General features: G+C 41.7%; 1 protein-coding gene across 2 annotated transcripts in view; it reads right to left on the bottom strand.

The window, feature by feature from the left end:
* The window catches only part of LOC149138326 (DNAJ heat shock N-terminal domain-containing protein), a 271,925-nt gene extending 249,823 nt beyond the window's left edge, over window positions 1-22,102 (bottom strand). The window contains exons 1-4 of one of the 2 annotated variants that reach the window (XM_089448165.1): window positions 21,537-22,102; window positions 11,226-11,354; window positions 10,928-11,057; window positions 10,415-10,535 (exon numbers count right to left, since the gene is read on the bottom strand). In XM_089448165.1, coding sequence (XP_089304291.1) covers window positions 10,415-10,535; window positions 10,928-11,057; window positions 11,226-11,354; window positions 21,537-21,824 — 668 coding nt within the window. In that variant the 5' untranslated portion in view covers window positions 21,825-22,102. The remainder of the gene's footprint in view (window positions 1-10,414; window positions 10,536-10,927; window positions 11,058-11,225; window positions 11,355-21,536) is intronic. The other variant, XM_089448164.1, reaches the window with a different exon arrangement.
* Between the last annotated feature and the right edge of the window lie 738 nt (window positions 22,103-22,840).

The following is a 22,840-nucleotide window of genomic DNA, read 5'->3' on the forward strand; positions in this document are numbered from 1 at the left end:
TTGTCCTCAAGGCTGAAGCTGCGGAAACTGTTGAAGAATAGTGGCTGGTTCCCAAGTTGCATCTTCCGGAGAGGTGTCTTTCCACTTGACGAGGACTTCCTTAATCATGCGGCCGCGCAGGTGCTTTTCTCGTGTGTCTAGGGCCTGTTCGGGTTGAAGCCAGATTGACCCTTCTTCGTCCAATTCAGGTAGACTGGTCTGAATTCTGCAATTGTTCCCAATCACTTTCTTGAGGCATGAGACATGGAAAACTGGATGGATTTTTGCAGTAGGCGGCAAGGCCAACTTGTAAGCCACTTCTCCAATGCGCTGAAGTACTTGATATGGTCCGTAGAATTTGGGAGATAGTTTCTGACAACCCTTGTCTTTGAGTGATGTTTGCTTATATGGTTCAGCCGTAAAAAGACCTGATCCCCTTCTTGAAATTGGCGCTCTGAGCGATGTTGGTCTACTTGTTGCTTCATGCGATTTTGAGCTTGATGAAGATTCTCTCGAAGATGGGCGAGCATGGTGGCGCGGTGTTGTAGGAGTTGATCCACTGCTTGTACCTTCGAGCATCCCTTAATATAAGAAGTAGGGGAAGGAGGGAGTTGACCATAGACTGCTTCATAGGGAGTCGTTTTGGTGGTGGCATGATAGTTGGTGTTATACCACCATTCAGCCAGAGGTAACCATTGTACCCAAAGATGTTGCTTTTCTGAAGTGAAACACCTAAGGTAGGTTTCCAGACATTTGTTGACGGCTTCAGTTTGACCATCCGTTTGTGGATGATAGGAAGTACTGAGTTTCAGTTGAGTGCCTTGTAGCCTGAAGAGTTCCTGCCAAAAATTACTTGTGAAGATTGGGTCACGATCGGACACAATAGAAGTGGGCATGCCATGCAATTTGAAGATCTGATCCATGAAAGATTGAGCGACCAAAGTTGGTGTAAACGGGTGGGGTAGGGCGCAAAAATGAGCATACTTCGAAAGTCTGTCCACAACCACCATGATGACTAACTTGTTTCCTGACTTTGGAAGACCTGTAATGAAATCCATAGAAACCTCTATCCATATTGATGCCGGGATGGGCAACGGTTGTAATGTGCCTGGTGTATTGACTGTCTCCCCTTTGTGTCGTTGACAGACATCGCATTCGGCTACGAAAGTAAGGATGTCTTTTTTCATACCTGTCCAAAAAAATGATCTTCTGGTGCGAGCATATGTCTTCTGAAAGCCTGAATGTCCTGCAATGGGGGATGAGTGCAATTATGCCAAAATGCGACTTTTGAGGGTGGAGGTTGGTGATATGACGACTCTGTCCTTATAGCGAAGAATCTCATCCTGCCACGAGTAGCCCTTGTTGGAATTTGGATTCGTCTGCAATTGAGAAATGAGTTGGGAGAGCCTGGGATGTGAAAACCATTCCCGGCAAGCTTCTTCAATCCATTCTGGAATGGGAAGGGAAATTGCTAGCAGGGTACTTTCCTCCTCAAATTGGCAAGATAATGCATCTGCTACCCTATTGTCTTGCCCTTTCTTGTAAATGATCTCATAATCATATCCCAGCATTTTGGCTAGCCATTTATTTTGTTGTGGGGAGGATAGGCGTTGCTCCAAAAAATATTTAAGACTGTGATGGTCTGTGCGGATTTGGAAACGTCGCCCCAATAAATAAGGTCGCCAGGTCTCTACTGCATGTAAGATGGCCATCATTTCCTTCTCGTAGGTAGATTGGCCCAGATTCTTCCCACTGAGTTGTTGGCTGGTGAAGGCCAAAGGTCGTCCTTCCTGCATTAAGACTGCCCCAATACCCGTACCCGAAGCATCACATTCAATGACAAAAGATTTGGTGAAATCAGGTAGTGCTAAGACTGGAGTGGAACACATGGCATTTTTGAGAGTTGTAAAGGCCTGTTGTGCTTCCTCATTCCAGAAGAATGAATTTTTCTTCAGGAGTTGAGTGAGGGGCTTTGCTATGCGACCATAATTGCGGACAAATTTGCGATAATAGCCTGTGAGACCCAAGAATCCTCTCAGGCTTTTCAAGGTCCGAGGTTGAGGCCACTCCTGCATTGCCTGGATCTTTTTGGGGTCCACCTTGACACCTTCACACCCCACAATGTGGCCCAAATACTCAACTTCTTCCATGCCAAACGCACACTTGGACATTTTAACAAATAATTTATGCTTGCGGAGCAGTTGCAGGAGTAGATCTACATGCTGAAGATGTGCGGCCCAAGTGCAACTATAGATGAGGATGTCATCGAAGAAGACAAGGACAAATTTCCTGAGATATGGTTTGAGAAGGTGGTTCATAAGGCTCTGAAAAGTAGATGGGGCATTACAAAGACCGAAGGGCATGACTAGGAACTCATAATGGCCTTCATGAGTGCGGAAAGAAGTGTTTGGAATGTCGACTTCCTTCATGCGAATTTCGTGGTAGCTTGAGCGCAGATCCAGCTTAGTGAAGAATTGAGCCCCATTGAGTTCATCCAGCAAATCATCAACCACTGGGATGGGAAATTTATCTTTGACTGTCAACTTATTGAGAGCCCTGAAGTCTGGACACATCCGCCACTCCCCATCTTTCTTGAGCACCATGACCACCGGTGATGAATAAGGACTAATGATGGGACGAATGACACCTGCTTCCAAAAGTTCCTTGATTATTTTTTCTATTTCATTCTTTTGGGTGAACGGATATCTATATGGGCACACATTTGGGGGTTGGGCCCCTGGAACCAAGGTGATGCTATGATCATGTTCCCCTCTCAAGGGTGGAAGCTCATGAGGCTTGTCAAAGACCGGCAGATGGTTATTTAAAATCTGTTGCATCTCCGGATGAATTGGCAGAGACTTGGTTGCGACTGCCTGGATGGCATTAAATTGAGCTATAACTCCATGATGGCCCTTTTTTAGCAATTTTTCCATCCTATGCGAGCTGATGATAGAGGGAGCTCCCGCCTGGAGTCCCCGGAGGGTATGTGTGGAGTTGTTCTGCTTAAAACTCATATATAACTCCTGGAAATCCATTGTGATAGGCCCCAGAGTGCGGAGCCAGTCAGCGCCGAGGACAATGTCGCATCCTCCCATGTGTATGGCAAACATGTGGGTCTTCAACTGATAATCCCCCATTTGAAGTTTGACATTTTCATAGCGGCCTTCACATTTCATTGTGCCCCCATCCGCGATTTGAACTCGGAAGTTAAAAACTGCTCGTACAAAACAATGCACTCCTTCCGCGACTTTTTTAATGAATGAAATTATGTGTACTTCCACTATCAATCAAGACTACTACTGGGCGATGTTTAATAAAACCTCTGATTTTGAGAGTTTGAGGTGAAGAAATCCCTGCCAAAGCATGCAGCGAAATAACTGGTTCGTCAGGTACATTGTCCTGTTGGTTGTCCTCTTCTACCTCCTCATGTTTCTCCAGTGGTGGATCTTCCTCCGATGAGCTATAGTCAGTGGCATCAATTTGAAAAAATTTGGGCTCCTTGCATTTATGACCTGGGGAGTATTTTTCATCACAGTAGTAACATAATCCTTGCTTTCTTCTTTCGGCCATTTCTGCAGGTGACACCTTTTGGACCTTAAGTGTTTGAGTGGTGCTGTGAGCCTGTGGGGAGCGACCCTTAGCAGGGAAATTTGGGCGACTGTACTGGGCTGCTAACGCACGTTCCACGTTACGAGCTACCTTGCAAGCCTCTGTCCACGTGGGAGGGTGGTGCAGTTGGACTTTGGCTTTTATGGCTTCTTTAAGGCCGCTGATAAAACATTCCGTGTAGAACGCATTTGAGAAATCCCAGGTGCGGAAGGCTAAGGCTTCGAAGGCTGTAATATATTCGTCCACTGTGCCAGTTTGTCGGAGCTTAGTAAGACGACCCAAAAAATAAGATTCTTGGTCAAAGCGGTCTTGAAGAGCTTTTTTGAAGGTGGTCCAAGTCCGAAAAGGTCCAATGCAACATTGATGCCATTCCCACCATTGCCACCTTTCATTGTCCAAGTACATGCTCGCCACCATAAGCTGAGTATCATCATCTAAGATGTTATTCACATTGAAATACTGCTCCATTTGTGCTATCCATGTTGTCGGCTGAGACCCATCAAATTTATGCGTATCCAACTTGGGACGTCGTTGACAAGATTGTTGGTGGGTGCCCCAGACGTGAGGAGAGTGGCTAGACTCACCCTCACTGTGTCCCTTGCCATTATACGCCTCCTCGTGGACTTCCTCCTTGCCCTTCCAGATTAGTTTCGATAGGCTTTCAATTTGATTTTGGATGGATTGCAAGGTTGTTTCAAGGTTGTCCATCCTCTCATTGGCCATAGCTTGAGCTCTAGTTTCTACCATGCACCAATCAGATGTTCTTGAGATTTGGGACCGCCCAAAAAAAAAATTCAATAACAATTGAATGGTACCACCTTGCTCAACTCATCGTCCTGATTCTGATGGGCTAGATCACCAATAAGCGCCCCGGGAGATCTCAACTCCTAACGGAGTTTTACTCCTTCCTTATGAATACTGCAGTCGCCAATTCTTCAAAATGTCAATGCTGCAAAAAGTCCTGCGAAAATTATGCCCCGGTATAGGAACCCCACATACTACTCAGATCTGGTGGATCTGAGAGATCTGATGGCTCTGCAGCTCTGATGGATCTAATAAATCTGATCTGCGAACTCGAGATTGCGGGACTGATGTTTGCTGCTGCTGCACCTCTTTGCACAAGCGAATCTGGAAGAGATGATGCGTGATCCCCCGACAAAAAAGAGAACTATGGTCTTGAGGAGTGTTAGGTGCTACAGATCGCAATATACATAAGGGTCTGGCAGTAGTACTGGGCCCAATGTTTCAGGGCTCTAACTAAGGAGGATCGACCGTGCCCTTAGTCGTACAACCCGACTACCCTATCGTACGGGCGAGTAATCTCTCCGAGTGCTGTTCTCGGTGTACTGTAGCCGCAAGACAGCCGACGGTTTATCTATGGCGAGGTTTCAAGGGAGCCTAGGGGGCTTCCGATATACCCAGAGGATACGTGGAAGACAGTCCGTGCACGGTTCTGTCTAATGCGCTACTACTCGAAGGGGTACCCACAGGGGTTACAAGGGAGTCCAACAGACGTGACCACCTCTTGTATTTCCTGTGTGCATGCCTCCCCAAATCCGCAGGTTTATGCGCTCAACGACAGATCCCGTGGTTTAAAGAAGCCGAAACACGTCTCTAGCCAAAAAAAAAAATTGCTAAGAAATGGAGATCCCACCGGCCCTAGAAAGTGCTCTGATACCACTTGTTATGCTCTTAACCTTCAAAATGATACCCAAATACAGAATATGTGAAGAAAAGATACCCAGAACACAGAACAACAATGATTTTATTATTCAGAGAGTAATGTTCACTTGCCTCTTCGAGGGGGCAACCTCCAATAGAGCAGAGCTCGCTTACAAAGTAAGACACGATGCCCCTCGCGGGGAGTCTCTATCCTTTATATATGACTCATACATGCAATACCACGAATCAATACCGTGGGTTTTATTAATACCATCTATCTAATACTACGGCCCATTTGCAACTAACTGTGGTCCCATCATTAATTGCGGGTTAACCACTTACAAATATTAATATGGGCTTTATTGACTCCTGACTATGACGTGATCCCATTACATAAATAAGGGGGTTAGGATGGGACCCTAACATATTAGAACTGTGACATCTCTTGCAGCACAGATGGGGTGGGAGATTCATCAGATGGATGTCAAAACAGCATTTTTGAACGGTGTGATAGAAGAAGAGGTATACATTGAACAACCAAAGGGATTTGAGACACATGAGAAGAAGTCTCATGTATGCACATTGAAGAAAGCCTTGTATGGGCTAAAACAGGCACCTAGAGCGTGGTATGGGCAAATCAATGGCTACTTGCAAAAAATAGTATTTGTCAAGAGTGACGCAAATCTAAATCTCTACTATCTGGTTGTAGAGAATGAGCCTCTAATCTTAGTATTATATGTGGATGATCTCTTCCTGACAGGCTCATCCAGGCTCATAGGGCACTGCAAGAAGAATATAGCCATGGAGTTCGACATGAAGGATTTGGGACGAATGCATTATTTCCTGGAGTTGGAAGTTTGGCAGCAAAAGGGGGAGATCTTCCTTGGGCAAGGGAGATATGCTACAGAAATCCTAAAGAGATTCAAGATGGAGGACTATAGACCCATGGCTACTCCAATGATAACCAACTGGAAGAATATTGATGCATCAGAAGACAAAGATGTTGATCCCACCTTATACAGGCAGCTCATAGGGTCCCTGTTGTATCCAATCAATACCAGGCCAAACATTTGCTACGCGGTCAACACTGTCAGTCAGTTCATGGTGGAGCCGAAGAGGGCACACTGGGCAGCAGCCAAACATGTTCTCAGATACTTACAGGGAACAATCGATTAGGGACTCTTGTACACCAGGGGTAAGGATATCAGAATGAGTGGGTTTACTGATGCAGATTAGGCAGGAAGTTCAGTGGATCAGAAAAGTACCTTTGGGTACTATTTCAACATTGGATCAGGAATGACCTCCTGGTGCAACAGAAAACAGAAATTCGTGGCTCTGAGGTCAGCTACGGCAAAATATATGGCCGTAAGCACAGCTTCGTGTGAGGCCATATGGCTTAGAAAAATGCTTGTGAACCTATTCAAAAGAAAGATGGAGGCGACCAGGATCATGTGTGATAATCAAAGTTGCATCAAGCTCTCTGAGAATCCAGTGTTTCACGATCGGTCAAAGCATATGGATATCCGGTGTCACTTTGTCAGAGATTGTGTCCAACAAGAAGTTGTACAGTTGAGCTACACTCCTACAGGAGAACAAGTGGCAGACATCCTTACCAAGGCCCTTGGAAGAACCAAGTTTGATTATTTCAGGGAGAAGATGGGGATGATAAAGAATCCATTTTAGTAGCAAAAATGGGTATGATGTTGCAGTGCAGTAGCAATTAGCAGTAGCATGATGCAACATGATGAGAAAGAGTTTGCAATGCAGATGTAGTGTTGGGAAGATGGACCAGCAACAGCATGGATGCAGAGGGAGTTGCAGTACAGATGTAGCAGTGGCAGTGATAGAGCCATGGGCAGTAGTACAGGATGCAGCAGTGCAGAGGATGTTGGGCAGGGAGGCTTAGCATCAGCATAGGTACCGATGTCGTATGATCAGAGTAATGCTCAGTGTGGAGTATTACTAGAGCACAGTCCTCGCTTAGAGGGAGTGTTGATTTGGGGTAGTATAGGATGTGCTCTAGCCTTTAAGGCACTACATCACCTCTCTGCGAGATCGATTTGCTCTTAGGAGCTTCAACTTCAACCCTCCCAGCTCAGAACGTCAAACCCCCAACAATATCTCAGACTTCTGCTTGGGAGGCGCTGCGTTGCTCTATGTGAGCCCTTCTTGGCTTTGCGTCACCCTCACTGGGCACTACCCTTCCTCCTTTGCGTCTTTCTCTACCTCTCTACTAAGTATTCTTGGCTCCGGAGAAGATTCTCCAGCCAAAACTATCTCTGCCCCTCTCTGCATGATCACCACAAAATCATTACGCTACTCTCTAGCTCAGCAATTCGATCTAACTGATCAACTCTCTGTGTGTCTTCCAAATGACCCTCAAGCCTCCTTAAATAGTCTTCTCGTTGACATTCAACGGCCAAATTAGAAGCTAATCAATGGCTAAGATCATTTATGCTTGATCCTCATCTTCTTTTAGAAGTTACACCCATAGTTAGATTAATACCCATTAATTATTTTAATTTCCTAACTTTAGACTTAGAGTCCCATTAAAAATAATTAATTATTTTAATGAAATTGTCTCTTGGTGGAATTTCCCAAAATGCTTTCTTCCCAAAACACTTTATGGGTTCTTTGGAATATAAGTACCCAAGCCTCCCGGCAAAATTTGAGACTAAGAGCACATCCGATGCTACCAAAAATCAACAACAACTGCAATGGTGTCCTCAAGAATCCATCCAAATTTCATGAAATTTCGATGGTGGGATCTTGAGATATCGCAACCCCTACCTCGAAGACCAATCCTTGCCCTTGGTTTCCCTAAGGCTAGAAACCTCACTGGGATCCTTCCATTGTCTTTCATTGGAAATTCATTCCTTGATCCCTTTCCCCACCCTAATTAGGTCAAGCATATCACTGGTTTCTAAATCTTATCCCCTTGACCTAACCTCGGGTCCACTTGGTCCCATGTGGTCCCATGCACTATCAAGGTTAATTCTTCAAAGATCACTCGGAACCCAAGTTTGCACAAGAATTATAGGGCTTAGGGATCTCCTTTATAAGACACGTACTCAAAACCTAACCCTTGAAATTCTCCCCAAGCCCTTCCTTGAGAGCCTTCCATCTTGTCTTCCAATACAAGCAAGCCACATATTTGAGCCTCTCTTGTGAATAGACTTCCAGGATCACCCCACCCTATCATTGGTCCATCCATTTCATGATCCTTATTATAGCAGGTGTCCTCCCATCGGTGAAAGTCCGTAAAGAGTAGGGAGCCTTAGTCAAGGTGACGGTGGGCTATCGCTCCATTGTTGCCCTTAACCTAGTAGTAGCCCTTCAAGGTTCCCCTTTTAGGACCCCTACTAGTTTGAGCGGTAACAAGCTTCAAAAGGTTGCATGTGTGAGCAGTGCGAGTTTGCCGGAGAGCTAGTGCGAATTGCCAGAATGCCATTGCAAATTGTTGGAGGCAATGCACATTGCAAGAAAGGGGTCAAGGGGTTATTTCCCTAATCAATTTGATTAGTAGAGGTGAAGATCATTTATTTGTTGGAGCTTTGTCAATGTAAGGGAAGCAATTGGTGTATTTTCTCACTAGCAATTTTTTATTGAGAAGAGTTTCCGGCGAAAATCACATCATAATTCATTTGTCAATGCGTTTCGAACCTACAAGTGTGGTTCATCATCAGGACAAGTTGAAGAACCAGATCATGGCTGCACATTAAATATAGAGAGAGAAAATCATCCAACAGCTATATTTGACTGGGTAACTGGACTAGACCAAGGGATAGGGACAAGGAAAAAATAATTAGTTAATTAATTTATAAGTTAGTTTTGTTATATTTATTACCATATTTGATTAAAAGTAATTGTTTGTATTTAACTACCAAGAGTATAAATCAATAACCTATTAATAGACCTTTTCTTTATTATTAAAGCTATATAAATAAAACTTAAATTATTAATATTATATGAAATAATAAGAAAAATTAATAAAAGTTTATTAAATGGATAACCTATTTAGTTAGTTAAATAATTGACCTAATACTAAATTTAAGGAATCTAACAGTATTGAATATGTAGCAATTTCTCCTAATTAAAACTACTTGGAAAATAAGTTAAAGTCATTGAAGAACTATTGAGAAAGAATATAGCTGTTTCTAATTAGTTAGTTAATTCATTATTAATTTTATTTAATTATATTTAAAGGTGTAATGGGATGATTAGTTCCTATCTTTAAAATTTCTTCATCAATGTTTAGGTAAAAAAAAATTATTTATTTTATTTTCGCCGAAAACTCTTCTCAATAAACTTGATATGGATCACAGAAGCCTAAATTCAACAATAGCAATTTTTGTTGAAGATAAGAGTAAAACCCTCAAACTGAAAACTAGTTTTCCCCACATTGGGGTATTTCCAGGACTTTTTTCCAAAAATACTTGTGTCAATTGTGTGATTGGTTTCTCGTGTATTTCACTGCAATTTTAATTTTGTGAATGGTTTTGTTCATGATTTTATTTATTGCTTTCCGCTGAAGATTGAAATGTGTTGTGTATAAGTAATAGGAAATATTAACTGGGTTAAAACTTAATAGCACCTTCTGGGTAGCCAGAAATTTCACATGGTATCAAAGCACTGAAGCACTAAGGTTATCGGTGATCTGAGAGCAACAGTTTTGATTGAGAAATCAAAGGTTTTCACACAGGACAATTTTCATATATCTTCAGATTTATTGGAGTTTATTGTTCGAGGATTTCAACTTATGCCAGAATGTGTGTAAAAAGTCTGCAAAGAAAACAGGAGAAATCAATAGAATAAACCTGAAACCTTATAGCAACACAAGCTGAACTAGTAAAATAGCTGGAGTTTGAGATATGTTGACATGAAAGACCACTCAGAAACAATATCTTACTTAAAGTTTAAACTAAGAGTGGTGTTGAGAGGTTGTCTTTTAAAAGCTCTAATTATTGGTCAGTACAATAACTTCTGACAATGCAGAACTTTAAGAGTGGTGTTGAGAGGTTGTCTTTTAAAAGCTCTAATTATTGGTCAGTACATTGAAAATTCACTACATATAACTTCTGACAATGCAGAAATTGGGTAGGCTAGCATATGCTAGGACACAGCAGCAACAAACTGAACAAACTACAAAGATTTTAAAATTTACCATGAATCGATGGCCTGTTGAACTAAATCAGGATTTCCTGATTGGCAACATGCTCTTGCTCGTCCAAAATCTTCCTCAATGGCAAATATTTCAGGAGCCACATTTGCACAATTTTTACAGCCTGTCGATGGCAATCAACAATCCATTACAGTAAATTAGACCAACCATGGATGGAATTCCTAATCCTTCAAAGAATGGTAACTATTAGTGACATGATCTCATTGCTCGTATTATGGCTTTCCTTGAATTTTAATTCACGCTTTTATTTTTGATGCCCTTTTCTTTTACTGCCTACACTTGTTACTTGCCGCAAAACACTTATTCTATAATGGCATCTACAATGTAATCCTTCTCGATGTCACATCCAGCAAAATCTGACTGATGAAGAAGATTAAAAAAACAACCTTATTAATATGTGAATCTGATCACCGTACTCTGTAGCCAAAATATTATAACGCCAATCCTCTAGAAAATGAAATTATTCAACATTAAGAATGTAAAATCAGGTTTTACCAATACAGCTGAATTCATCAACAAATACATGATCCGTTGGTTGAGAATCATCCAAGAAAGGATTAACTGTCCTCAAAGAATACCCATGTATCTCATCATAGATGATACGCTGCACGGGGTCACTCAATACCTGTACCATATAATACATTTGTTAAATTCAATAGATATGCCTATAGATAGATAAACAAAAATAGGCAAAGATCTGATCTGCAGGAACTAAATCAAGAATAGCTACAAGAGAATGAGGTCCAGATAAAATAAGCTGATGAACTATGCACATTATGGAAAAATGCCATACCTCATACACTTCATTTACAAACATGCAAAAGTTTGTTGTCTCGGCATCATTTCCACTCAAGTCTGGATGGCAAGCTTTCATACAGGTGTAATACGCATGCTTGATTTCTGCTGGTGTTGCATCTGGTAGCTGGAAATGATCCAAAGATGATTACGAGTTATATGACACTGCCAAAATATTATCACCGTAAATGAAACACATAGATAATGACCTTTATTGGTTTTGTTCAGAGTTGAGACCAAAAGACCTTAGGTATCAGAAATTCAGGAGTACAAAGCTACTCTCCACAAATCTGCTATGTTGTGTCCTGATTGCAGATATTATAAAAATTATAAATATAAGGGATCTACTCTCAGATGGAAAAGAATAATATCTCTTTGCAGGTATTTAGATGAGCTTTGCCACCATGAAAAATAGAGAAAGTAGTACTGCATCAATGCCAGGAATCCTGTAGATTCTAGAAGCAATCAATAAACCTTAGAGATTGTGGATAGACGGAGGCGGAGAAGCGAAGGTTTGAACAGGGAGCGACGGATTTGAGCTGTAACAATGGAGGGGCAAGGAGGGGGAGCTCCACTCCCTCCTACAGTCAGGTAGTAGCGGATAGAAACAAGGAGGCAGGTTCGAATAGATTCAAAAAGCCAATGGAGGCAGAAACGGGAAAAATAAGTAAAAAAAAGTTGGAAAGCAGCAAACATCATGAACAGGAGGAGAATCACGAGGAAGTCGGAAAAGGGAAGAAGACAGGCGACAGTAGTCAGAGAAATGAGCACCCGAATGTGACTGGACCCTATAAACCCAGGTCTACTATCAAACCCCGGGTTGTCCTGAATGATCCAGCGCTACAGGCGCACAGAGATCACATGGCAACATATGCGGTCATACGCAAATTTATGGGAATATGGCCAACGGAGAAGGCTTTGTACACATGGATAAGGAATTACTGGAAGTCAAAGGGAGAAATAACCCTTCATCTTGGGTCCAAAGGTTTCTTCACGGTGGCTTTCACAAACCTAGAAGATAAAGACAGAGTGTTCGAAGGGGGACCGTATTTCTATGTTGCTGCAGGACTTTACATGCGACCCTAGGTGATGAATTTTGTCCCGGAGCAAGAAACATTCACTTCGGTTCCGGTATGGATTAGACTCTACTCCCTACTTTTAGATTATTGGCTGCCTGAATCCTTAAAAGCCATAGGCAACAAATTAGGTCATTTTTTTAAAATATCAGACGCGACTCTGTGAGGCAAATATACCTCCTTCGCCTGCATCTGTGTAGAAATGGACCTATCGGGAGCACTTCCGGATGAAATTATTCTAGAAGTATATGTTGAAGAATGGGTGCAGGCAGTGGACTATGAGCATGTCCCATTCAGATGCCGTAAATGTCATGAACATGGGCACCTCTTCAGAGACTGCTCACTTAACAAACTGGAGGACAACACAAAAACCAGCATAGGCAAAGATCTTGAAGGCTTTACCAGGGTGGGAGGCAAAGGGAAACGAGGGGGAAAAAAGTACCAAAAAAAACCTAGCAAGAGTAGGCAACCAAGTCACAACAGTTTCAAGATCTTGGAAGAAGAAGGGGGGGACAATGGAACAGACAAGGCACCGGAGGATAATCCTCCAGAGAAGGAAAAAGATGAAAGCATGGAGGTCACACATGAGAACAACAAACTACGGGAGGATGTGCCAAGCACTATGGAACTGGGCAAGGACCATGAAATGACCCCAAGTGAAGTTAGGACGGAGGACCACAAACTACAGGAGATTCTTGAGAGGGAGAATCTGGATCTAGAAAAGTTCCTGGAGCAGGGAACCAACAGAGGTGTTGATTCTCTACCACAAGAGGAGTTTGACAGAGTACAACAGCTCTTCCTCTGGAGATCTCAAGCAAAGGCTACTAGAATCAAAAGGAACCATGACAGCCAGGAAAATAGAGGGGTAAAACCAATGGAGGTAACATCAGAACACTCTACCAAGAACCCAGGCAGGAAAAGAGGAAGGAAGAGACAGAATGAGCTACTAACAGAGTGTGGGAAACTCATGATTAACTCAGGTAAGATGAAAGATCTTACTAGTTACTCATTTACAAACCTTTCATAATGAAGCTCACAACCTGGAACATTAGGGGTCTAGGAAGTAAAAGAAAACAAAGAAATCTCAGCAATAGAATAAAAGAAGAAAAAACAGATATGGTGTTTATACAGGAAACAAAATGTTCAATAGAAAAAATTAGAGAGATACATAGCAAATGGCTTATTAAGTACGAGTATCTAGAAGTCAAAGCAAATAATACAGCAGGAGGGATTCTCACTCTTTGGAATCCACAAAAATTTGGAATCCTAGATGTTGAAGCATCCAGGAATTACCTTTCAATGGTTATCCAACCTTTGGGTGACAAGGAACTCTATATGATCACAAATGTCTATGGTCCTCAAAAACTTGAAGACAAACTCAGGCTTCTCACCTCACTGGAGGAGCTGAGAGAGAGACATCCTATGATGCCCTGGATTCTGGGAGGGGACTTCAACATGATCAGATCTCTTTTAGAAAAAAAAGGCGGGACCAGAATACTAGGCAGAGACTCTATTTCCTTCCAGAACTTCTTAAACAATATGAGGCTGGTGGATACGGAGACAATAAATGGCACCTTCACATGGAATAATAAGAGGGGAGGGGCTTCTCAGGTTGCCTCTAAACTAGACAGATTCATTATCTCGGAAGACCTATTTCTCACTGGCCTTGACTTGACTACTTTAATCCTTCCTTTCGGAGGCTCGGATCACTGGCCTATCCAGCTTGAAGCTGCTTTCATAGGCACTCCGAGGAACAGACCTTTCAGGTTTGAAAATGTCTGGCTCACTCACCCTGACTTCATCACCAACATTGGAAAATGGTGGGTGGAAGACATGCCCGTTCAAGGCACGAAGATGTTCCTATTGCAACAGAGAATGAAACACATCAAACTTAGGCTTAAAGAATGGAACAAAAATGAATTTGGCAATATTTTCAAAGACAAAAGAGAAGTTGAACAAAAACTTCAGAGAATTAACCAAATCCTCATCATTGATGGCTTTACCGAGGAAAGGAAAATGAAAGCTGACTCTCTTCAACAGGAATGGGAGAACAGATGCCAGCAAGAGGAGATCTTCTGGAGACAGAAATCGAGAGTGCAATGGATTAAAGAAGGGGAAAGAAATACAAGGTTTTTTCACAAGTCAACCATGGATCACAGGGCTCATAACAGGATTGTAAAACTCAAAGATACTCAAGGGAAAGAGCTAAGCACCCACAAAGAAATGGAGTCTGTTCTGGTACAACATTTTCAGAGCATAGCCGAGGAGCCTCTCTCAGACAGATCGCAATTCATTAACAGCTTCACACAACACATTCCAAAACTAGTAACCAGGGAAGACAATCACAATCTCAACAGGCCAATGACTGAAGAGGAGGTCAATGAAGTCATCAAAGAGATGCAAAATGGGAAAGCTCCGGGCCTGGATGGCTTCAATGTAGACTTCTTCAAAACATGCTAGGAAATAGTCAAACAAGATATCCTTGATGTGGTGGAGGATTCTAGAAAATCAAAAACAGTTTTGAGGGCGCTCAATGCATCTTTCATAGCCTTAATCCCTAAGCAGGAAAAAGCTATGACACCTAATAGATACAGACCCATAGCTTTATGCAATGTGGTGTACAAAATCATTTCTAAAGTGATTGCAAACAGACTCAAACCCCTTCTTCCAACTCTTGTGTCTGAGGAGCAAACTAGTTATGTGGAAGGAAGGCAAATTCTCAATAACATCATTCAAGCTCACGAGGTGGTTCATTCTCTCAAGAGCAATAAACATGCGGGTATGATCATACAGCTTGACCTAGAGAAAGCTTATGATAAGCTAAGCTGGGCATACATCAGGGAGGTACTAAAAGCTTATGGCTTTGACCACAACTGGATAAGATGGGTAATAGCCCTTGTTACCACAGCTAGTTTTTCAATCCTTCTTAATGGCTCTCCTTCCAGAACTTTCAGACCTTCAAGAGGCCTCAGGCAAGGAGATCCGCTTTCCCCCTTCCTCTTTATTCTCATGATGGAAGGATTAGGCAAAGCGATCAAAGCAGCCAAAGCGGAAGGTAGAATCCAGGGTCTCAAACTAACCCTGAATGGGGACACCTTGACTCACCAACAATTTGTGGATGACACCATGCTGCAGGGTACTCCCACGGTCAAGGAAGCCAAAGCTTTCAAACAAATCCTGAACGATTTTGCACTGGCTGTTGGGACAGAGGTAAGCCTCACAAAATCAAAAATTTCCTTTTTCAATACCAATATTGCCATTCAGAGAAATCTCAACAGAATTCTCGGATTCCAAAGAGATCAGCTACCCTCCAAATATCTGGGAATACCTCTTACAGATAAACCTCTGAGGAAGGAAGTGTGGGAGCCAGTGACAAATAAATTGCAGGACAAAATCAAAAAATGGACAAGCAAATCCTTAAACTTAGCAGGAAGGCTTGTGCTGACAAAATTTGTCCTGCAAACCATACCCATCTACATGTTATCGGCTCTTCCTGCCCCAAAAGGAGTTTTATAACACATTAGGAACCTCCAAAGAGATTTTCTATGGGCCAAAGGGGAAGAGAAAAAAAAATGGGCTCTAGTAGCTTGGGAAAAGCTCTGCAAACCCAAAAACCATGGTGGTTTGGGACTTCATGACCCAGAAACCCTAAGCAAGGTCTTGGGGGCAAAACTTTGGTGGAGATGGCTAAAGGAATCGAGAACCCCTTGGGCTAAGCTCTAGAAACATAAGTATGCAGATAACTGGAAAGAAAGGGACCATATCAGAATGACAGGGCTCATAAAGGGCTCCCATAATTGGAACAATACCTGGGAGAATAGAGCTATTGTGCAGAAACGTAATTTCTGGGAGATCAAAGATGGAAACCTAGCCTGGTATTGGGAGGATAACTGGCAACAGGAGCCTAACCTATGCAGAGAAGGACTAGACAGTCTCAAACATGATACTGATAATAAAGGGCTGCTTAAGGTTAGTGATTTTTGGGATCAAACAAGGGACAATGGAAAATGGAGAACTTGGAAGGACCTAGTATACAGTGAAGAAACCCCTTTGAAAGCCCAGGCTGATGCTCTAGCAGTGATCCTAGAACAGAGAAAGATTTTGACTTCAACTTCGTCGGACCAACTAAGATGGGGAAGAAACAGCGAAGGCAACTTCAACCTCAAAGAAGCCAAAAGAATAGCCACTGGACTTGACTTTTCAAACCCTGATAAGATATGGGGAGACCTATGGAAAAACCCGCATTGGATAAAAATCAAACTGTTCATGTGGTTGGTACATCAAAAAAAGGTTCTGACTTGGGAAAATCTAAGAAAAAGAGGCTTAGCTGGTCCATCTAGATGCCAGCTATGTGGCTTGCAAGAAGAAACAATGGATCACTTACTTAACCTCTGCACTTTCACCTCTACCTTATGGAATTGGGTAGCTTCAATTTTCAGGCAAACTGATAGGGACAAAAGTAGCATCACTAGAACACTGAAGAATTGGAGGAAATACTTCTCAGAAAATGAGACAATCAACAAAGCTTGGACTCTGATCCCAGGTTTTTTGATCTGGGATGTCTGGAAAGAAAGAAACAACAGGATTTTCAAGAACAGAACAGGCTCAACCCAGAGCATCATAGTGCAGATGTTAAGACAACTCGAAGAAACTGTAAGCACCCTTATAAAGCAACCCCCCGAGAACCCTCCTAGTAAACAGGATGCTCACATTCTTTTGCAGTTGAGCCTACAGACACATGTCCCACAAGGCAGAAGCAAGATAATAAAACATGCAACAGCGGGGAAGGACTTCTGGCAACCGCCCCCCTTGGCTTCTTGAAATTTAACATAGATGGAGCCTCTAAGGGAAACCCTGGAGTTGCTGGTTATGGAGGAGTCATAAGAGACGAACAGGGAAGCATAAAAGTTATCTTTCATAGTCATTTGGGAAATGCCACAAACAATATGGCAGAGCTCATGGCCCTAGAGCAATGCCTAGAAATCTTGATTGAGTACAATTTACACAATACAATCATAGAGGCAGACTCTGAATTGACAATTAATTCGGTCAAAAAGATAGGCAATGGCTCAGCACCAGAAAAAGTTTCAAAACATTGTCGGTTATTGTAGGTCTATCAAGGTATTCAACTACACCTGAGAACCTTAAGAACACTCAGATTTGTTCATGTTTGCAGAACTGCAAACAGATTAGCGGATCGTCTGGCGAATGAGGGTGTGCTTTGTACAAGAGATAACAGGTGCTACGAGTGGGAGGCGACTCCCTTAGGGAAACTGCGCAAGGATTGTCGCAAACAGGCGACCGCAAATAGGGAGTATCTTCATAGCATGACAGACAGGCAATAATTTGACCTAAGGAGATAGAAAAAGTGCAAAAATATTAGGGAAGAGGAAAGGAGTAAATAGTGTGCAAGTTGACAGGCAGACGACCTTTGATGGTAACGAGCGCCAACATCCAACGGATATCAAGCGGTTAGATGCACGGAGGATAGCCCAGAAAACGGACCCGAAATATTATAAGTGGCGATTAAGGCCACCCATCGGGTCCGTTTGGAATTTTAATAGGCGTGCATGTTGTAGGCCCGAAATCTATTCAGAACCATCGGATCAGAGAGGTCCGGATCAAACGAGAGTCGGGCATTGTAATTAATCGAGGGTTATTATCGAAGTCGGACCCGAAATTTCCAAGACAGTAGTTTTGTTCTCATTTCGGGTCCAGTTTGGTTTTAAGTTGTGGGTGAGTTAGTTCACCCAAATTAGATCTTAGCCGTTGGATCCCCAAGGGCTGGATCGCTCGTTCTTCACGCTGACTTGACACTCTAAGCCTTGTGGGCCTTTGGTTTTATGGGTCGTAGGTTTGGAGGGCCCTCCTCATTAAGGTGTGAAGGGCTCTTTGTTGGCACGGGACTTCCGTAGTCAAGCAGACCTGTCAACACTTTAGAACTTAGCAGTGTTTTTCTTTCTTTCGGGTTTAGAAGGAAAGAAGGTTTTCAAATGCGAATTTTGATGTTTAAGGAGTGCATTGGTGGTGTATGCACTGGGTTTGTAGTTTTGTTTGTTACAAATGTTGCTATTTTTGGCACCATCTCGCAAAATGTACATTATGTAATATTTTTCTTGATTAATGGAAGAACCTACTCTTATTGAATCAAAAAAAAAATGCCAGGAATCCTGTATATTACTGGGTTGCTGTAAAACATTCCATATTCTCTCTGTGAATTTTCAACTCCAACTTGCCAAAGTTCTGGCCTCTTATGATTTCCGTTCTTTTGAGTGAGAACTGTTTCAGGTGTTAATGTTTGAAGGTATGGAAACTTTTGTGCTCCAACAGAGGATTATAAGAGGAGATCAATGTTGTGATGGAGAAGGCACTTGAGCAGTTCGATTTCTTGGCAGATTGATTTCCTAAGTAGCAACAATCAGTTGCCGGAGAGAGAGTTAGAGATCGAAGCAGATAGAGGATTATAAGAGGAGATCGATGTGGTGATGGAGAAGGCACTTGAGCAGTTCGATTTCTTGGCAAATTGATTTCCTGAGTAGCAACAGTCAATTGCCGGAGAGAGAGTCAGAGATCGAAGCAGTGAGAGAGTGAAGCCGGAGGAAGATTTCCAGATCCAGTGAGTGCATTTGCAGAGAGGCAGAAGATCCACAGAGAGGCTGACGTTGGAGCAGCACAGTAGCCTCTAGAGGCAGTTTCGATTCTGCTGGGGAAAGATAGTTTCAGTGCCAGAAGCTGGATAGAGGTTCCGGAGGCCAGGAGAGACATTTTCCCAGACAACGGCAGACTAGACGGCTTGAAGAGAGACTGATTCAGACTAAGCACAGAAGGGATTGCGCCAGGGTGACGCAGAGCCAGCGTAGAGGCAGTTTGGACAGCTCACTTGGAGTTGCAGTCAAAGCTCGAATTTGCCTATGGGGTGAGGAAATTTCCTCACTAGATTTTTGCCAGTATTTTTCTCTGCGGGATTGCCAGTATTCAACATCCAGATTGTACTTAGACTATTTCGTTGCTGCTTAATAATAAAACCCTCAGTTGTTGCACTGGTTTTCCAAGTTGGGTTTTTCCAAAGACATTTGTCCAAAAATAATAGTGTTATTTTATGTGTGTGTGCTAGCATTTCTTCTAGCGTTTATTCTTCCGCAGCTTTATTTGTGTAGATTGCAGTGTGATTTATTCAATATTTGTCGTAGTAAACCGCAAATAAATTGTTAAATAAAATTAACAATTAGGAGAATAATTTCCAGTTGCTGCACTAAGATTCCGGTTTAGGAATTTTCAAAAAGGACCTGTGAGTGTAAAAATCCATAACTAAGGAAGAGTGTTCGAAGAAATAATACGAATAAGCCAGGTGGCATCGCATTCGCTTGAGCAACCGACAAAACAACAAATCAAGAAGGATTGAGTATTGGCTTGGGTTTTGCTGAATCTTTGCCCCGACAAGTGAGCCTACGCAGACATGTGTGGAGCATACGCTGAATCCCTGTAGAAGTTTGAAGAAGATCTGACCCATATGATATAGGATGCAGCGTGAGGCCACTTTCAAGATCCAAGCAATGATAGCAAGACTCATGATATTGGATGTTATCGAGATTGAGGTGGGCAATGGGGGAACGAATATGAATGTTGGCAGCAGCCAAAAGATATGGATACCCCTTGCACATTGAAACAAATCAACCAATCTTTTCCTGGCATCGAGTCTACCGCTGATGCCTCTGTAGTTGTGTCATCTGCAGCCATTGTTTGGAAGAAATTTGACAATGTTCTTCAATCTACTTTGTTAAACTCTAAGGAGAGAAGATGTGGGTGTGCTTTGCGGCAAAAATTCTGGCTTGACAACTCTTGTTTCTTCTTTGGAGAGATCCGAAAGGTTGGTGATACAATGTTGGAGACAATCGCGGACTTATACCATTAAATTTTTAGTCAGAGGACTCTACATTTATGTGATCTATTTGCAGGATGTATGTCTCAGCTGTAAATCACCACATTGGTAACAAATTAGCACAACCGATGGACTTATTAATGCTCATATATCTTTTACAGGGCATCAATGTATAAGTCATTGGAGGAAATATGGGCGGTGATATAGCAATATTATTTTTGATAGAAGAAATTTTGTATTAGATTTTTGTTTGTAAAATTAAGTGATGATGAATTTCATTGTCAGATAAAGAGGTCATATTGTAAAATTGGCTCTAGATACATTCCGTATCTAGAAGGCTTCGCCAGATAACTGGCAAGTATAGCAGTTGGCACCCATGTATCTCGGTAGATGGGAGCTCATCCATAGAATGACTAGTAGTTCAATTATTGCAAATAGGTGATTGATTGTGTCTGAAGCAACTATTTTAAGAGATCGAGTGGTGTAAAACTCAATATGGATGGTTGTCCAGATAGTTTGGCAGTTGTGGATCTAGGGAAGGATCCCTCATTTGTTGAAGACATGGGAGTGGTCTTCTTGTGAGGTTATGTGACAGCTTGGGACGTTGTTCAGTAATTGACTTCGCTAGATCCGTGATTCGAGATTTCGAGAGTGAAACTCGGAAATCCAATTTGCCTACTACAAGTATGCTATTTCAGGTACTCGTTAAGGGGGGACTTGGGGATTTAACTCCTACTTGTCTTGTGCACATTGAATGAGATTCCTCATTATAAATGTAATTTGATTAATTGTTAATTAGTTGGATCTGAAATTAGTGTTTGGTTGAGAGATTTGCTTAACTAAGTGATTGTGTGGTTAAGATAAAATTTATATCTTTAACGACTGATTGATATATTTATATGTGTAATTAATCTAATGTATGTATGAAGTTTTGGTGTAAAACTGGTTTGACAAACGCGACCATCCTCACTCTGGCTCCCGAGTCCCATGTTCAATCAGTTAGGAGGGTAGGGAGTATTCGAGGTTGCTGGAGGTATTCCCCGCATCTAAGAAAACCGTAAGGATGCCCATTGTAATGAGGCATGTCGCTCAGTGGTAGATCAGCCTGTTGGCCGAGGCAGGTCTTAAATTAAAATTGCTGGTGCGCACAGTTTTGAGAAATATACACAATGAAATATAAAGACAATAAATACTCTGCTTGCATTCCTCTGTTTCTATGGGATTTCCTTTTCTTTCATTCATGTGAGTTCAATTACAAAAGCCATTCCAACAATTTTTATTCAAAAAAAACTCTGAAAATTTAAACATATAAACACTTCAGAACAAAAACAGGAAGAAATAAATAAAATCATACCACACCGAGCACAGAATAGTAATCATCTGCAGCAGAGTCACCGTAAAGATTGACTTCTTCATCTCTAGCTTTTGCTTTGACTCCAACAACTCTCATACGCCCTCTGTGGGCCAATTTTATCATAAACAGGCGCTCGCTCAACAGATATTTGTGCCTTCCTCGTGATAACATCCTTCTGGGGCTGTCGAAGAAATGAGGCTTCCTGTCCCAGGTTCGAAACCGGGTATTTGCATCCCTTGGCTGAAATTTAAGAGAATTTGTGCACACTTGAGGCTGTGTGACTGCCATTGGGAGTCTAACAGAGCAATGAAGGATACAATTTCAAGAATAAGCGAGGCAATTTCTGTTAGAATTGCTCAGAGTAACCCAGCCCAAGTGATCACCATATAGATTACGAAATTACAGTTCCGTTCGATGATTATAGGAATTCCCATGCTCGTGGGGATGGAGAAGTTGTGTACTCGAAAATTCAAACTTTAATTTTACAATTTAGCGTTTTGTCGTCTCTGGCGCTATGTGGCCAATAACTTTGGTATCGTCACAGTCGTTCCATTGATTTTTCTTAATATCCAGGAATTTGCGTACCATTTGTGTTTGGATTTGTTGGTACACATTGGTTTTATTGAATATGTAGGGGCCTCATTCTTATTCATAGAAATGTCACAATTTAGCTCGAGTCATGAATTGTGTTACATGTTAATTGTTATATATGTCTAGAAAGGGGGGTGCTAATAAATTGGTTTGATATTAGGTATCATTTAAAACATTTTATTGTTAAATACTTGTTAATTATTCATGATAAATATTAAAGTATTTAGAATATTATAGGCATAATATGTAAATAAGTTTTTTTATAATATTTTAGCTTATCAATATTGTATGTTTACAAAATCATAACTCATATTTTATTTGATATTTATATGACATTTTTTAATTTTTCTTCTTTTCACAATAAAGGCTATGTTTTCGCTATTCAAGAGAATCAAATAAAGCATATTCTTTTTGTTGAAATATATTTTTTCAGTTCTTTATCAGAGATTGTTAGAAAAAAATGTACAACTTTATACATATTCAAATATGTCTAAGAGAGTCAAAAAACTAAAACCACATAATATATATCACTCAGTAATGCATGATCAATAAAGCCTATCCAACTAGCGAGAGAGATATAACACCAAGTTTTCAAAAAGTATTTGAAATTTTGAATATATAGTATGACACATAACCAGGGACCTCCAATGTTGAAAATATATAAGTTCACATTGTTTTGGAGAGTTGAAAGTTGAGACCACCAATGGACTTGT

The sequence above is a fragment of the Pinus tabuliformis genome, chromosome X, assembly GCF_031772625.1.
Source record: "Pinus tabuliformis cultivar Carrire ecotype Pingquan chromosome X, CPIR1, whole genome shotgun sequence".
Classification (NCBI taxonomy): Eukaryota; Viridiplantae; Streptophyta; class Pinopsida; order Pinales; family Pinaceae; genus Pinus; species Pinus tabuliformis.